Raw genomic sequence first — 15,745 nt, forward strand, 5'->3', positions numbered from 1 at the left:
CAGTGGAGGATGACCCAAGTGCTTGGGTCCCTGCACCTCCAACGGAAGGAAGACCTTTCTCTCTGTCTCTCGCTCTCTCACTGTCTAACTCTATCTGTCAAAAAAGATTATAAGCCCAAAGATTCTTACCACTTAGGGCTGGTCTAGTCTGGGACTCTGTTCTCCAGATTTTTTACTGTGATTTATGTAACCAACCATAAGTATGCCAAAGCTTTCTCATATATAAAATGTAAACACTAGTAGCACCAATCTCACAGAGTCCTTATTAAGATAATGTCTGGTAATAATAATTTCTGTAAAACTGATTTAAATACTTCACTAATTTAATTGATAGCATGATATTTTATAGAATTTATAAGCTAATCATTTCTCTGTTGAATTTTTTGCTTATCTTGAATTTGTTATTACTACAAATAATTCTACTGTGAACACCCTTATCCAGATTTGTGTGAATTTTGTAGTATAGATTCCTAGAAAAGAAATTGCTGAAGTGTATATTCTTTCAGAATTTTGATTGGCACAATCAAATGTCCTTTTAAGAAATTGTGACACATTACGCCCCCGCTGATATATAGTAAAATTCTTCCTGAATATTGGAATATGTTTTAATGAATCATACTTGATAGTTATACATCTTTTGTCACAATATTTCTGATAATGAAGAATTCAGTATCTCATAGGGTAGATTTTTCTATCCTTGGCCAATTTGGATTGTTAGAAAGATGCTTACAAAACCAATTTGGGCAGTTTTTCACACCCTATGATTCTTCTCAATAAAATTCCATACCAGTTTAGTTTTACAAATATTTTGTTAGATGCTTACTCTATAATGTGTGAGATTTAGGAGAGCAGATAGTTAAATGTGAAAAAGACATTCTCAATAATACTCTCAGTCTAATAGGAAAAACAGAAACTTAAAAGTTACTTCAATAAACTCTAGGATGTTCTATAACAGAAAGTTATACAAAATACAGAATTACAAAGAAGAAAGAAGACATCAATTTTGAGTTTTGGGAATAATAGGAATGCTTCACATAAAAGATGGTACCTTGTTATATAGAATAAATATGTGTTAGGGCATGTACAAGGGAAAATGTACTCAAGGCAAAGATAACAGAATGTGTTAATGGGACAACAAAAAGTAGTGTTTAAGTGTCCTTACTTTATTAGATTGGTGCTTTTTGTAATATTAGTAAGCCAATCATGTGCTGTTTCTGTATCACCACTTGCACACTGTCCCTACAGGTTAAAAATGCCATGTTAGCAGGAGCCATCGGGATCATCTTGTACTCAGATCCAGCTGACTACTTTGCCCCCGAGGTACAGCCATATCCCAAAGGATGGAATCTTCCTGGCACTGCAGCCCAGAGAGGAAATGTGTTAAATTTGAATGGTGCTGGTGACCCACTTACTCCAGGCTATCCGGCTAAAGGTAATGAATGAGCCTATCAGTTCACTGTTTTTGCAAAATATCCCTTGCCTTTTTGATCAGATCAAAGCAAATAGCAAAAGAATAACATTCAAATTATCATTTTTGATTATTATTACTAGGAAATCAAAAGCATTGTCTCTTCTATTGTTTTAGTTTTAAATTTCTGTGAGGTGTGGGCTGCATTCTCCTACCTTTAGTAGAATAGAGGTCAGAAACACAGATCCTCATACCCAGAGGAATATTGCTCTTCTCAAAGTGGAATTAGGTTTTCTGAATTCCCTAAGAAATTCACTCTTTAGATAATATATTCTTATTTTTTAAAATACCAATGAGTTTTCTGATTAGTGCTATTTAAAATTTAAAATTTGAGAAGTTTTGATACATGTGAAACCATATCCCACAAACCAGACCAAAAAAAAAATACATCCATTACTGCAAAATAAGTTTTCTGTCATCTCTTCAGAATCCCTTTCCATTCTTCCTGCCTGTACCCCTGTCAACCCCCTACCCACTCACACCATTTACATCAATGATTCATTTTGTTATTGCTGACTAGAATTCCATTGAATAGCTACACCAAAATTTGTTTATCCTTTTGCTTTTTGCACATTTGGGTCACTTTCAGTCTCATAGCTATTACACATAAGTGTATCATAAGCTTTGTACAAATTATGTGTGTATATATACTTTTTAAAAAAATTATTTATTTATTTGAAAATCAGAGTTACACAGAGAGAGAAAGAAAGGTATCTTGGTTGAAAGCCCCAGTCCCAGTGAGATTTTAAGGCTGTCAATACTTTTCAATATACCTTTAAAGAGAATGCTGTGTTACTGTGAATAGATGTTTTTCATTAATTCCTAAGATCTTACAAATTTCCTTTGGTTATTTTTTCCAATCATTTCTAGTTTCAAAATCTGGAACACATTTTCCAGATATCTGGTTAGTTGAAGCTTCTACAAGAAGAATACAAGATATCTTTGAGGAAATAAAATATTCTTAAAATTCAAGAGAATTATGCAGACTGCCAAAACAAATTTGGGAAACTATAATCTCAGTAATTGATTTTACCTTAATGTATAAATGATTTAAACTTTACTGTTGATCAAATGGGCTGTATTAAGTAAAAAGATAGTTGGACTTTTGGGTAACTTTTAATTTTGCTTTAATTGCAAATGTGTAGCGAATCTGAAGTAGTATTAAAAAAAAATTCCTGAATACCTCTTGTTCATATTATTCAATTGTTTCCATTTATGTGCTTGATTTTACAGAGTATACTTTCAGACTTAATGTTGAAGAAGGAGTAGGAATTCCCCAAATACCTGTACATCCCATTGGATATAATGATGCAGAAATACTATTACGGTATAGTTTCCTAGTTAGATATGTGATTAAGATATTTCAAATGAGAGTGTCAATTTTCTAATCAAAAACCAATATAATTATATTAAAGGTAAAGTAATTTTGGATGTAAGAATGATGGAACATACCACCTTAAAGTTTTTTTTAAATTTATTTATTTGAGAGGCAGAGAGAGAGGAAGACAGAATACATTCATGCACAGGCTGACTTCTCAAGCCAGGGACCAAACCCAAGTCTCCCATGTGGGTGGCAGAAACCCAATTACTTGAGTCATCACTGCTGTTCCTAGAATCTGCATTAGCAGGAGGCTGGCATCAGGAGCTATAGTGAAATATCCAGCTTAAGTACTCTGACTTGGGACATGATCATCTTACTGTCATCTTAACCACTAGGCTAAATGCCCACACCCATACAATTTTTTTTTATTCCACAGAAAATGAGAAGTGAGTTTAGTGACTAAGAAATAATACTGCAACATTGCTCTGTTGGCCACAAATGAAATGGTCAAATGTTCAAAGATAGAAATGAATACTAGTTTGAGATTTTTCAAGTGGTTGGATTTTCTTAGATATCCCTTAAATAAATATTTATACTTGGCCTATAATTCAAATTATGATAATGCCCAACAAGTACTAGATATGTGACCTGTACCAGTGGCTTTATCTTTCTTTAATCAGTTTCCTTATCTATAAAATGAAGATAGTAATTGTTTCTCCCCAATAGTGTGACTTTGACTTCAGATATGTGAAGTACTTAGTGCAGTATCTAGGATAGGGTGCACAACATTTTCTATTATTATTTTCTGTAACTGATGTTGCTTATTTAATCCCAACTTCTGTTTTTAAAATGTTTTGTTTTATATAAAGGGAACAAATTTCATGTTTTAATATACAGTTTTAAGAGCGTGATACTTCCCACTCTACTCTCTCTCATTCCTACACTCCCTCCTTGTGTCTGTTTTAGCACAGCTGAATAATTGCTCCAGTGAATGACTACAATGTTATCAGCAGCTTCTTTGCAAGTTAATTTCTCTCCCTTTACAGTCATGAATTAAGATTTCTTGCACCCAGTGGTTCCCCATATAAGTAATAAGGCCAAGAGCAAAAGGCTGTTTTTTTTTTTTTAAGATTTATTTATTTATTTTAAAGGTAGAATCACAGAGAGAAAAGGAGAGACAGAGAGAGGTCTTCCATACACTAGTTCACTCGCCAGATGGCTGCAACAAACAGCCAGGGCTGGGCCAGGCCAAAGCCAGGAGCCAGGAGCCAGGAGCTTCTTCCAGATCTCCCATGTGCATGCAGAAGCCCAAGTAGTTGGGCCATCCTCTGCTTCTTTCCCAGGCATGTTAGTAGGGAGCTGGATTAAAAGCAGTGCAGCTGATATTTGAACTGGCACCCATCTGGGATGCTGGCATTGCAGGCGACAGCTTTACCTACTACACCACAACACTGTCCCCAAAAGGCTGGTTCTGTCCATCTTCCGTTACTGTTCTATTTTTTTTTCTCTCCTTAGCATGTATCACTAGCATGTTACATATTTATTTATCTCAGTTATAGCTCTGTTGCTAGAATGTAAGCCCCACAGGGAGGAGACTGTTTTTACAGAACCTTAATGAATGATCAATAAATATTTCTTAAATATATGAATGAAATATTATCTCATCTTCAAACGTCATGGTTTGTCCTTAGAAATTGTGATGCTCAGCCTTTTTCTGTTATTTTCATGTTCTCTTGACAGCTATTTGGGAGGAACTGCTCCACCAGATGAGAGCTGGAAGGGAACTCTTAATGTGGGTTACAGAATCGGGCCTGGATTTGTAGGCAGTGATTCTTTCAGGTAATGTATTATTTTAATAGCCTGGAAAAGTTTTATGTTTTAATGTAAAAATGTTAAGATAACTGTTCTGTGAGGTGTATTTTGCTTATCTCTTTCTCTGTTCCATTAGTGAACAACTGATTTTTTAAGATTAAAGCAATACTTAAAGTATTGGATTCTTCCAATAGTGATATCAATATTTGTTTCATAGGGTTTCAAAACATATTACATTTGAGTTACAGGTTTAATGCTTCAAGTAATTTTTTTTTTAGTTTCACCTTCACCGAAAGATTTTAAAACAATTTTCAAATTCTGTACGTGGAAACTCAAGATTAACTCAAGGAAGGGGTTAAAAAAGAAAGGCACCAACATTTAATGATCATTTACTGTGAGTTTCTAAGGCAAGCAGGAAATAAAGGTGGCAAGATCACCTTGTACAGAGCTGTAACAGCAGGGTCTGCTCAGAACCTTAAGGAATTGGATTTACCTGAAATGTAGGAGGAGAGGGAAATGTTAACACTGACACATCAGAAAAGATGTGGCTGTTTTTATTAAACTAGATTTATTAAATCACATTATTTCCTCACAATTTACTTTGACTAGATGGACTAAAACTCTTAGAATGTTTTTTAGTTTTTGTAGGAATATTTTTATTCCAATATATTTACACTATTAGAAGTTCACCTTTTTTACTATAAGAGAATTTTAGAAATATTTGATTTATGTCTTTACTTTCATAATTCAATCAGAATAGAGTTCATTTAATTTAAGAGCGTTTACTATCTATTTTATTTATACTCTCAAGAGGTAGGAAAATATAACATACACAGTGAAAGGTAATGGCCTTTCTGGTTTACAAATATAAAATTATACAAACAGAGAAAACATACAAGGTGTCCTCAGAAGGTTCATGGAAGATGCCCATTATGAAAAACTATGTGTGGATTTTTAAAATCTTTGCATCAAAATATTTCAGTTCCAATTTCCATGAATTTTTAAAGCTATCTTCAAAAAACTTTTTTTTATTTATTTATGTATTTTGGAATGCCAGAGGTACATATATCTTCCATCCACTGGTTCACTCCTCAATGTCCACAAAAGCTGAGGCTGGGCATGGCTGTAACAAGAAGCTGAGAATTCAGTCCAAGTCTATGAATGGGTGGCAGGGACCCAAGTACTTGAGTTATCACATGCCAACACCCAGAGTAGGTGTTAGCAGAAAGCAGAAATGGAGAGTGTAGGCACAACTCTAATCCAGGCTCTCTGATATAGGATGAGGGTGTCCCAAGGGGCAGCTGAAACATTGCCCCAAATGCCTGCCCCTACAAACTTTTTGGGAGTGACCGTCATTAGCTTCAGTTCTATGATTTCAGTCACAGTGCAAGGAAAACTCAGGAATATAAAAATTCCAATGTCAGGGCCTGTGTTATGGCATAACTGGTAAAACTGCCACCTGTAGTACCAGCATCCTATATGGGCTCTGGTTTAAGGCCTGGCTGTTCTACTTCTGATCCAGCTCTCTGCTGTGGCCTGGGAAAGCAGTGGAAGATGATCCAAGTGCTTGGGTCCCTTAACCCGCATGGGAGACTCAGAGGAAGCTGCTGAGCTTCTTCTGGGTGTCCTTTGTGGGTGCAGGGACCCAAGGACTTGGGCCATCCTCAGCTGCTTTCCCAGACACATTAGCAGGGAGCTGAAATGGAAGTGGAGCAGCCAGAACTCACCAGCACTCATAGGGATGCTGGTCCTCCAGGCCGGGACATTAATCCGCTGTACCACAACACAGGCCCCTCATTGTCATTCTTAAAGTCATCACCCAGACATTTCTTTAACAAGGTCCATTCATACTGGCACTTCCATCATCTGGCAAAAAGCACCTGAACAGCCAGAATTAATGTAAAGACACACATCCAAATAATAGGACTGTGCTTTTCCTTTTGTTACATAATAGGCTGTCTTACTTATTTTGTAAATAACTATTTGAAAATTTTAGAATGAATAACCCAGGTATTTTGAAAAACAGAATATTTTGAATTACTAATAAATATCAAAAATAGACTATCAAGGAAAAAGAACGTAAAACATTCATCTTATTTAAAAATTTAATTTCAAGCATCTGCTTAAGTATGCAAGAGTAAATTGTTGTGACGTCTGTAACTGCCTTACAAGTGGTTCAATAGTGTTGACAATTATTGCACTTATGGTGAGTATATGACAGTTTATCATCCAAAGTACAGTTTTCCATAGTTTTGATATTTTTTCACAATAAGATATTGAAATGTAGACATAATGCCCTATCCAAACTAATTTATTCCTTCTGGAATTTTAGGAAGGTTAGAATGCATGTTCACAACATCAATAAAATTACAAGAATTTACAATGTCATTGGAACTATCACAGGATCTGTGGAACCTGGTGAGTCTTTGAACTTTTTAAAAACATTTGGTTTTTACAGATATTAAAGGGTAACAGATGATAAATTTCAGACATGACTGATTTTTTTTCTGGTTGATTTGAAACTATTAAATTTTGGGAAGAAAGTATACAACTCTGAAGGGATGTTTTTACTTTATCTTTTTTTAACATTTTATTTATTTATTTGAGAGGTAGAGTCACAGACAATGAGAGGAAGAGATAGAGACAAAGGTCATCCTTGCATTGGTTCACTCCCCAAATGGCTGCAATGGCCAGAGCTGTGCCAATCCGAAGCCAGGAGGCAGGAGCTTCTTGCAGGTCTCCCATGCAGGTGCAGGGGCCCAAGCACCTGGGCCATCTTCCACTGCTTTCCCAGGCCATAGCAGAGAGCTAGACTGGAAGAGGAGCAGCTGGGACTAGAACCGGCGCCCACATGGGATGTCGGAGCCACAGGTGGAGGATTAACCTACTGTGCCATGGCACCAGCCCCAGGAATGTTTTTACTTTATAATGTTAATTTTTTCTATGGAAGAAATGGAAGGAGAAGAAAGTTTAATTTTAAAACACAAATTATGAATATTTAGAATGTGTTTAAAAAGTTGTAGTTTTTTTGAGCACATTGTCTTCTCCAGACAGGTATGTTATTCTGGGAGGTCACCGGGACTCCTGGGTGTTTGGAGGTATTGACCCAACCAGTGGGACTGCTGTTTTGCAAGAAATTGCCCAGAGTTTTGGAAAACTGATAACTAAAGGTAAATAACATTCCTATGGTAGGTGATGTTAGAAAGTGACTGGCCTAATTTTCCTATATTTTTAGGCAGGTGTATCTAACCACATATGTTCATGATGATTACAGGTTGGAGGCCTAGAAGAACTATCATTTTTGCCAGCTGGGATGCAGAAGAATTTGGACTTCTGGGTTCCACAGAATGGGCTGAGGTAGGACAGACAGAAAAGGTTCCTATTCCCTTCTTGGTCAGCAGAGGAGAAGTATATATATCTCAGGATGATCACAAATAGATCCTATTGTCTGATGGAATCATAAGTTGGAGAATGATTCAAGAGAACTTAAGGAACACAGTTTGACTTTACATTTCCAGCAAAATTCAGTAAAATGTGCTTTTACACCTAGTTTGGCTAAATAGAATACCTTCTTGTTACTAGACCACAAATAAATATATTCATTCTTGTCAAGATCTTTGTTAGTTTCTATTTGAATTTTTTGGTGAAAAATAAATTGAATTGGCAAGCTCAAATATCCCCCAAAATTCCCAAATTAGGAAACTGTTTTAATCAACTGATCTAGGAAATGGTACAAATCCTTGGAGTTTATCTTCACATTTCTGATGATTCTGTGCAGTTTTTCCATCTGAAAAACAGCATAAGATATTCTATTAAGTTCACTATACTTTGATTATAATTTAACATTTAGATTCTGTATAAAATTGCAACCATAGGAAAATTTTACCATTCACAACAGATGTGTGCCTGATTGTTAATAAATTGACTTCCTTTGTAATTTCAGAGATGTTTCCTTTCCCTTTCGGATATAATTGTTTTCACTTGTCATGTGCTCTTAATTTTTTTTTCTGTCTTTCTCCTAGACCTCCTTTCTTTCTTCTTCCCTTAGCCTCTCTGTTCAGTAATCTCTAAGTTCTTAAATGTATAAGGCAAGCTAATACATTGTTATAAAGGTAGGTACCCTGTGTAAGTACTTTCCCTTCACTATCTGCTGTTTATCATTTATGAGTTCAGATAAACATGGTGTATGTGTACTGGCATTATGTTTAGTTTTTAAAATGCTTCTCTCTTGATGCATTTCCTCTTTTGTTACTTTAAATTAAGAATAAAATAAATTGGTGATGGCGCCGTGGCTCACTTGGTTCATCTTCCACCTGTGGCACCGGCATCCCATATGGGCACAGGGTTCTAGTCCCGGTTGCTCCTCTTCCAGTCCCACTCTCTGCTGTGGCCCACGAGGGCAGTGGAAGATGGCCCAATTGCTTGGGCGCCTGCACCCACGTGGGAGACCAGGAAGAAGCACCTGGCTCCTGGCTTCAGATAGGTGCAGCACCGGCCATAGCAGCCATTTGGGGAGTGAACTAACGGAAGGAAGACCTTTCTCTCTGTCTCTCTCTCTCTCTCTCTCACTGCTTAACTCTGTCAAACAAATAAAAAATAATAATAATATAAATCAAACAAATGCAGGTGTACATTCATACATACACAGCCACTTCTCTGATATCACTTATCCTTTGTTCATTCCATTTACCTTACAAATTTTTATTATTTTTATTCTTAAATTGGTACCATGAATATACATTTTGGAAGTAGAACATCAATTTAAATGAATCAAATTTCATTTGTAAGGTCACTTAATATTGGAAATATATATATAATTTTTGTTATACACACACATACATACATCTATTTTTTAAAATTTCGGCAGATTAAAATAAAGATTTAAAAATCTGAGGTAAAAATAATAAACATGTTTTTCATTAATTTACATACATGTGCATTAAAAGATAATTTCAGTACTCTTTCTAGTTTTCTACTACCAGTTACCAGATTCTTTATTATATTTAGCTTCTTTATTTCCACTGTAAACCTATTATAATGTAAATTATGACCTTATATCTATCTAAAATGGAAACATCATGTTCACATCTATGTGACTACTTTAGTCTATTTTTTTTGAGTCTGTATATTTGCGCACGTGTGTGTATGTGTGTGTGTGTGAGAGAGAGAGTCTTGGTTTTGTTCTAATCTGTCCCTCCTTTAATCCCTCTAATTTTCCCTGTCCTCTAATCCTCTTTACATCATTTTACTTCTTCACTTTTTGAATACATTTAGATCAGTGGAAATTTTCTATTTATCACCATTAAAATGATAACTTTATTTATTTATCCCCTCATAGTGGATCTCAAAGTTCAGTGTACATAAAGATTGATCACCAGGGACCTCTGTTAGATTTCTAAGCCTTACTATGAGCAATTCTGAATCAGTTATTTGGGGGCTGGCCCCAAAATCTGGGAACCTCATCTTTGCATATGCTGATGGAGAGAATCAAGGAGCCATATTTTTTTTTAAGATTCATTTATTTAATTGAAAGAGTTACACAGAGAGAGGAGAGGCAGAGAGAGAGAGAGAGAGAGAGAGAGAGGTGTCTTCCATTTGCTGGTTCATTTCCCAAATGGCCGCAAGGGCTGGAGCTGTGCTGATCGAAAGCCAGGAGCCAGGAGCCAGGAGCTTCTTCTGGGTCTCCCACGTGGGTGCAGGGACCCAAGGACTTGGGCCATCTTCTGCTGCTTTCCCAGGCCATAGCAGAGAGCTGGGCTGGAAGAGGAGCAGCCGGGTCTTGAACCAGCGCCCATATGGGATTCCGGCACCTCAGGCCAGGGAGTTAACCTATTGCACCACAGTGCCAGCCCCAAGGAGCCATATTTTGAAAATACTTGTTTTGAAACTCTCTATTATTCCTAAAAACTGTAGCCAATCTTTCATGATACTTTCTTAATTGCATTAATGTCAGTCAACAAGCTATAAGCATTTTTTTCAGAAATTGTAGTCACAGGTAGGTACAAGTATTTGATTCATGAGGGTACTTTCTATATACTTTTTCATAAAATTATTTTGTTTATATTTCACAATTGTAAATACTGTGAATGAAATAACAATTTTGCTTCAACTGTAGGAAAATGCAAAAATACTCCAGGAGAGAAGCATTGCTTATATCAACTCAGATTCATCTATAGAAGGTAACTTACATTTTAATTTAAAATAAATTCTCAAAAGTTAAATTTTGTTTCAGGGTGGACATTGGGCATAGTGATTAAGACACTGTGTGGGACACCTGCACCCAATATCAGAGCAACTGGGTTTGAGTCCCAGCTCCACTCTTGATTTTAGCTTCATGTTAATGCACACCCTTGGTAGAAGCAGGTGCTGGCTCAAATCAAGTGGGACAACCAAATTGATTTCCCAGCTTCTGACTTTGGCCTGGCCCAGCTCCCACTGTTGCAGGCATTTGAGTTGTGAACCACAGATAGATCTCTTTGCTTCCTGTCTGTCTGTGAGCACACACTCTGTCTGCCTTTCAAATAAATAAAATAAATAGAAAACTGTAAAGAATTTTTATTTTATGTGACTTTTAGTTATTAATCTGTTATGTTTTATTATTTTATATATATATGACATATGAAGACTTAAATTGAGCAAGAAATATACCACTTTTGGTAACTTTGAAATAATCCTACAATTGAATGTCATTGAAATAATCCTAGAATTGAAAACTTGGGACTTAATTGATTAAGGTGGTTAATATCCTTTTAGCCTGTAAATGACAAAAGATTAACTGTCTCAGATATCCTTGGCAATAATTTTCCATTTTAGCACAGAGAAAATAATTAAGTTCATATGAAGCCAAAACATTGTGGCAAAAAAAAAATGACCTAAATGAAAGATTTCTGAGAGTGAGATCCCAGTGGAAAGAATGGGCCGTCAAAGAAAGCAGTACCTTTCTCTGAAGGGAGGAGAGAACTTCTACTTTGACTATGGCCTTGTCTAAATAAGATCGGAGTTGGTGAACTCAAGAGGCTTCCATAGCCTTGGCAGCTCATGACAAGAGCCTCGGGTGATTATTGACATCATAAATAGGAGTGTCAGTTGTTAAATCAACAACGGGAGTCACTGTGCACTTACTCCCCATGTAGGACCTCTGCCCTTAATGTGTTGTACTATGCGAATTAATGGTAAAACTACTTACTCAAACAGTACTCTATACTTTGTGTGTCTTTGTGGGTGCAGTTTGTTGAAATCTTTGCTTAGTATATGCTAAGTTGATCTTCTGTATATAAAGATAATTGAAAATGAATCGTGATGAAGAATGGGATGGGAGAGGGAGTGGGAGATGGGATGGTTGCGGGTGGGAGGGAGGTTATGGGGGGAAAAGCTGCTATAATTCAAAAGTTGTACTTTGGAAATTTATATTTATTAAATAAAAGTTGAAAAAATTTTAAAAATTACATTCATATGAATCAATGTGATTCATAACTAAGCCATGAGTTCATGTTGCTAGTGATTTTTTTGGTATGCTCACTATTTAAAACTCCAGTATTAACCACATTCTTTCTATGGAGATGTTAAATAAATTTGCTAAAATATTTCAGAAGAAGTATTTCACAGAATATGTCATACAGAAATATTTCCTGTTTTTATTGGAATGAATTTGAAATAAACTCAAACTACAAACTTCCTTTTGAGTCTGATATACGACCTTTGTGTCTCTAGACTTTCATTGCATTGCAATTATATCTAGATAAATATCAGAACATAGTTACATGACATATTCATGTGTGATGTATTACCATGTACTATTGAAATGAATGAAAGAATAAGGAAGGAATGTGGCAGCCTTACCACTTCCTTTGCCAAAGTCCACTTAAGAGCTTCTGTGTTTAAGAGGACCTTATAATCACTATGAGAGCTGCTGTCTTAGCAACTAGAATCTGCCTGGACCACCTTCTGTGCAAAATATGTGCTACAGTCTATCAACTGAAGAACCATTCCCATCCTGTTTTGGTCCTTGGGAATGGTGGCTTCAGTTTGAAGACTATTAGATCTTGTTGAAAATTAGAAAGCAAATTAGAATTAAATATAGTTGGTATTTCATCTGGAAGTGTGTAACAATACTCTTTATGTTTTATTTATTTTCAGGAAATTATACTCTAAGAGTTGACTGTACACCCCTTCTTTACCAATTGGTGTATAAACTGACAAAAGAGGTATATAAAGACACCTATCTTAATATGTTCTTTGATGTATAGATAAATGAATAACATTTTCTTACCCACTTATTCAATGGCACTTATTTTGAAACTAGTGACAGAATCTAACTATATAAATAACAAGTAAAAACCAAACCTTTAATGCACTGTTTACATATGTTACATAATTATGAAGATAGTATCATCAGTCTCATTGTTCTAGCAATAGTGCTTATTAATAATTGTAGTACATGTAGCTATAATATATAGGGTATATAATGTTAACCTGACAGAGGTACTTTGATGTAGTGGAAGGAACACTGAACTGGAATAAAAAAGCCTTGAGTTCAAAGATTGCTTTGACTACTCATTTACTCAACAAATATTCATTGAGTCGTTACTATTTGTCAGGGCCTGTAAAATGAATTCTAGCTGCAACAATGATAAAAGGACAAGGTCATTGAATCCAAATATTTTTTAATCTAGGGGAAAGTGGAGAATTACAACTTGCTAAAGCAATTGCCACTATATGCAATTATATATAACAGTTATGGAATAGAGAATCTAAAATCTCAGGATATCCAGGGGAAGTTGGAAAGCATAAGTGGATAACAGGATAATTAATACTCAGACTATCAAATGGAAGGATGTATAAGGGAAAGTTCATTCTAAGAAGAAAAAACAGAAGAAATAAAAGAACATATTTCCTGACTAGAATGTAGCTCAGATGGCCTAAGTGTAAGATCTGGAAAATATTATAAGAGAAAGGGTATGAAATAGGCCATGGAGTTTAGGAATCTGATGATAGAGAAATTATGAAAAAAATTAATTAATTATTTGAAAGGTAGTGCAACAGAGAGAGAGCGAGCTCTTCCATTTGCTAGTTCAATAATCAAGTGGCCACAACTGCCAGGTCTGGGCCAAGCCAAAATCAGGAGCAAACAGCTCCATCCCTGTCTGCCACGTGGATGGCAGGGGCTCACATACTTGGGTTATCTTCTGCTGCCTTCCCAGAAACATTAGCAGGGATCTGGATTGGAAGTGGAACTGCTGGGACTAGAACCAGCACTCTGATGTGGGATGCAGCCATTGAAAGCTGCAGCTTAACCTGCTACTCCACAACACTGGCCCTGATTATGAAAGAACTTAAAACAAGGTTGTTAACTAGTGTAAGTCAAAGTAGTGAAAAGATTAAATAGTATTAAGTCTAAAGTCAAAATGGAAATCATTCTGCATGTTTGCTTTTCCATAGGAATTTTAAATGCTATAAATGTAACAATATGCTGAAAAACTAGGGCATACTGAATCTCTAGAAATTACATAATCTGCTCTTTTAATATCTATATACTTAATTTAGTCATCTGCTATAGAATTTACTTACATAAATGTTTGCTTCTAAGCCTGTGTTAGACAATAGTGTAAAGAAGGTATCACTTTTCTCTAGGTACTATTTCCTAATCTCCCTTATTCTTGCTCCTTCCTTTTTGTTGCTAATTATTTCTTTTTTTAAAGATTTATTTATTTATTTATTTATTTGGAAGTCAGAGGTACACAGAGAGAGGAGAGGCAGAGGGAGAGAAAGAGGCAGAGAGAGAGGGCTTCCATCTGCTGCTTCACTCCCCAGTTGGCCGCAATGGCCAGAGCTGTGCCCATCCGAAGCTAGGAGCCAGGAGCTTCTTCTGAGTCTCCCACATGGGTGCAGGGTCCCAAGGTCTTAGGCCATCTTCCACTGCTTTCCCAGGCCATAGCAGAGAGCTGGACTGGAAGTACAGCAGCTGGGACTCGAACTGGCACCCATATGGGATGTCGGCACTGCAGGCGGCGGCTTTGCTTGCTATGCCACAGTGCTGGCCCCGCTAATTATCTTTAAAAACTAAGCAAAAGTGGTCTCATTATCCTCATCAAAACACTCTCACCATCTTCAGTAGTTTACATCCTGTATTCTTTCATTAGAATATCCCATAAAATCATCTTATATAAAAATCAATCCGTAAGAAAAACCCTTTTTGGGAGACCACTTTTCAGGATCTGCATTTACTAACTGTGTTGTCCTAGAGAGGTTGCAAAGAGCAGCCTTTGATGTCAGATATAAGAATTTGAGGGCTGATAAGGGAGAGAGATTTGTGTCTCTTTGTACAAAGGCAAATGTTTATCTGTGGCCATACCAGGATCAGAGAACAAAACTTTTTACTTTCCTACAAACTGATTATTAACAGTTTTTTCAACCCTAAGTAGGTCAAACCATATTGGCAACACTGGGGAGGGTAGGAGTGAGGGAGTGGGCTTAGATTTAAGATCAGCTGTCTGATGGAGCAAGAAGCAGAGCAAAGTATTAACACATCAGAGATTGTCTGCTAACTTTGACAATGCATTTAGTGATGGCGGGTAAGACTGCTGTAAACTGTGCAGGCGAAAGGGAAGCAGTTCTGGGTAGGACTAGACTGACATAGTATGATTCCAGTAAATGAGGAAGGTTTTCTGGGAATTCAATCCGACCTTGATGTTTAAACTGGAGTATAATCTCAGCCACTGCAAATCAGCAAGAACAGAGAAGAGAGTAGAACCAAGACAGCTGGCTTGAGATGAATAGACCATCTCTGTAGCTACAATATGTTGGTGAGGATGGGAATATCCCTGTGGGGTGGCTTTTTCTAAGAGACTTTTTCTAAGCTGTGGACTTCATACGTCATGGCGAAGTACCATCTCATCCACTCTAAGCAACAGGACAAGTTATTGCTCCCCAGCCCTGCCATCACTGTGGCAGGAGGTGGAGTCGCCACTTTTACCTTTTACTTAAAATCTATTGAGGGCCTGTGTTATCAATAAGCACAACAGTTTTGTGCATATGAATAAATAGGCTGAGACTGAAACAGGGCAAGTTGAAAACATGTGCTAACACCTAACACCTTGGCTAGAGTCCAGTCTGAAATTTCACTGCCATTTTCTAAAAAAAGGCCT

The 15,745-nt window shown here is 36.5% G+C and overlaps 1 protein-coding gene across 5 annotated transcripts in view; it reads left to right on the forward strand.

Annotated features, from left to right (window-relative positions):
* The window catches only part of NAALAD2 (N-acetylated alpha-linked acidic dipeptidase 2), a 113,951-nt gene that overhangs the window by 14,405 nt on the left and 83,801 nt on the right, over positions 1-15,745 (forward strand). For all 5 annotated transcript variants that reach the window (XM_017344083.3, XM_070076667.1, XM_070076660.1 and 2 more), the window contains 8 exons: positions 1,246-1,432; positions 2,702-2,795; positions 4,530-4,628; positions 6,934-7,019; positions 7,652-7,771; positions 7,876-7,958; positions 10,717-10,780; positions 12,738-12,805. In XM_017344083.3, coding sequence (XP_017199572.2) covers positions 1,246-1,432; positions 2,702-2,795; positions 4,530-4,628; positions 6,934-7,019; positions 7,652-7,771; positions 7,876-7,958; positions 10,717-10,780; positions 12,738-12,805 — 801 coding nt within the window. The remainder of the gene's footprint in view (positions 1-1,245; positions 1,433-2,701; positions 2,796-4,529; positions 4,629-6,933; positions 7,020-7,651; positions 7,772-7,875; positions 7,959-10,716; positions 10,781-12,737; positions 12,806-15,745) is intronic.

Source organism: Oryctolagus cuniculus, chromosome 1 (genome assembly GCF_964237555.1).
Source record: "Oryctolagus cuniculus chromosome 1, mOryCun1.1, whole genome shotgun sequence".
Taxonomy (NCBI): Eukaryota; Metazoa; Chordata; class Mammalia; order Lagomorpha; family Leporidae; genus Oryctolagus; species Oryctolagus cuniculus.